At 40.7% G+C, this 2,657-nt stretch overlaps 1 protein-coding gene across 1 annotated transcript; it reads right to left on the minus strand.

Annotated features, from left to right (window-relative positions):
- Positions 1-225: 225 nt before the first annotated feature.
- On the minus strand, positions 226-1,457 carry LOC138347472 (uncharacterized). Its single transcript, XM_069295765.1, has 2 exons — positions 1,275-1,457; positions 226-780 (listed from the first exon to the last, which is right to left on the minus strand). The coding sequence occupies exons 1-2, from the start codon at positions 1,455-1,457 to the stop codon at positions 226-228; spliced, it is 738 nt and encodes a 245-aa protein (XP_069151866.1).
- Positions 1,458-2,657: the final 1,200 nt, after the last annotated feature.

A 2,657-nucleotide genomic window follows, 5' to 3' on the forward strand; every position in this document is an offset into this window, starting at 1 on the left:
GACCCTCGACGGACCGTCGTGCCTATGACGGTCCGTCCTGCTTGTCGTCGAGGGTAATGAGGAAAGCAGCTGTAAGAAAATTACACCAGTATGGGACGAAGGATTCCATCAAAGTCCGTCGTGACCATGAATGTCCGTCGCGAGGTCCGTCGACCTAGTCAGTTTTCATCAAAAATAATTATAGTGCTCGAATCGACTAAACAGATTGTTACAATAGATACCAATTTACCCATCGTTGGTCCTCGAACGATCACAGGAAGAAAAGCAAGGGCGAGAAAGAGTACTTGAATCTGTGAAAAGATGTGGATATCTTTCTTGCATATCAGCCTCATTCTCCCAAGTGTTCTCTTCAACTAGCGGATTCTTCCACTGAACGTTGATAGATATGACTTCCTTTGGTCTCAACTGGCGGACCTCCCTATCTAGAATAGCAATAGGCTCTTCCTCATAAGACAGATTCTCATCTAGAAGAATTGAATCCCAACAAATAATATAATTTCCATCACTATGGTATTTTTTCAGCATAGACACATGAAATACCGGGTGCACTCCTGACAACCCTGGAGTCAATTCCAATTCATAAGCCACATCCCCCACACGCTTCACAACTTCAAATGGACTAATATACCTCGGACTAAGCTTACCTCGCTTACCAAACCGCATCACACCTTTCATGGGTGAAACCTTTAGCAAGACTTGTTCGCCCTCCATAAAATCAAAGTCCCTAACCTTTTGATCTGCATATTCTTTCTGCCTACTCTGAGCTGCTAGAAGCGTCTCCTGAATGAATTTTACTTTACCTAACGATTCCCTCAAAAGATTGGTACCCCAAGATCTCACCTCAAATGCATCAAACCAACCAATGGAGACCTACATCTCCTGACATACAGTACCTCAAATGGGGCCATATCAATACTTGAGTGATAGCTATTATTGTATGAAAACTATGCTAAGGATAAGAATTTATCCCAATGACCACCAAATTCTATCACACATGCACGAAGCATATCCTCCAACACCTGAATCGTTCACTCAGACTGAACATCGGTCTGAGGGTGAAATGCAGTACTAAGATCCAACCTAGTCCCTAATTCAGCATGTAATGTTCTCCAAAACATAGAAGTAAATTGCGTACCTCTATCTGATATGACGGAAAGTGGAACTCCATGCAATCGAACAATTTCTGAGATATAGAGTTTGGCTAACTTCTCTGCATTGTAAGTCATCTGGACCGGAATGAAGTGAGTAGACTTAGTTAACCTGTCAACAATTACCCAAATAGAATCAAACCTACCCAATGTCATTGGAAGACCAACCACGAAATCCATTGCAATTTTTTCCCACTTCCATTTAGGAATGGGCTTTCTCTGAAGTGTACCTCCAGGCCTCTGATGTTCATACTTTACCTGCTGACAATCCGGGCATTGGGCAACAAAATCAACAATGTCACGCTTCATTCTACTCCACCAATAATGTTGCCTTAGATCACGATACATCTTGGTTGCACCAGGATGTATAGAATACCTTGAACTATGAGCCTCTATAAGAATAGTGTGAATCAAATCATCAACACGGGGCACACATACCCTTCCCTTAATTCTCAAAACGCCTTACTCATCAATTATTGTCTCTTTAGCCTCTCCTCGCAATACCATATCTCGAATTCGGCTCAGCTTCTCATCGGCAAACTGCTTTCCCTTAATCTTGTAAAGAAAAAAAGATCTTGCCTCTACACAGGAAAAAAATCCTCCTTTCTCTAGTACTTCTAGCCTCATAAAGTCATTAGCCAAAGTCTGAACCTCTCTAGCCAATGGGCGTCTAGAAACCTGTAAGTGGGCTAAACTACCCATGCTCCCTACTTTTCTACTTAAGGCATCTGCCACAACATTAGCTCTTCCTGGGTGATACAAAATGGTAATATCATAGTTCTTCAATAGTTCCATCGACCTCCTCTGCCTCAAATTCAAATCTTTCTAAGTAAAGACATACTGTAAACTACGATGATCTGTATACACTTCACACTTGACCCTATATAGGTAATGTCTCCATTGCTTTAATGCAAATACAACTGCAGTCAACTCCAAATCATGGGTCAGATAATTACGTTCATGCACTTTTAATTGCCTCGAAACATAAGAAATTACATTTCTCTCGTGCATTAGCACTGCACCCAAGCCGGAATAGGATGAATCACAATAAACAATTAAATTCTTAACTTTCACTGGAAAGGTAAGAATTGGTTCAGTAGTCAGCAAGGTCTTAAGTTTCTGAAAATATTCTTCACATTCATCTGACCATACAAATGTAACATTCTGCTTAGTCAAATTCGTCAGCTGTGAACCAATCGAAGAAAATCTCTTGACAAATCGACGGTATTAGCTAGCTAAACCAACAAAGCTCCTTACCTTTATAACATTAGTAGGTCTTACCCAACTCTTCACTGCTTCAATCTTAGAAGGATCCACCATCACTCCATCCTTAGAAACCACGTGCCCCAAGAAGGACACTAAATCTTGCCAAAACTCACACTTGGAGAATTTGGCATAAAGTCTTTTCTCCCTTAACAATTCCAATACGATTCACAAATGTTCCTCATGTTCTTTCCTGCTCTTTGAGTATATCAGTATATCATCAGTAAATACAATAACAAAGAGATC

Source organism: Solanum lycopersicum, chromosome 3, assembly GCF_036512215.1.
Source record: "Solanum lycopersicum chromosome 3, SLM_r2.1".
NCBI lineage: Eukaryota > Viridiplantae > Streptophyta > Magnoliopsida > Solanales > Solanaceae > Solanum > Solanum lycopersicum.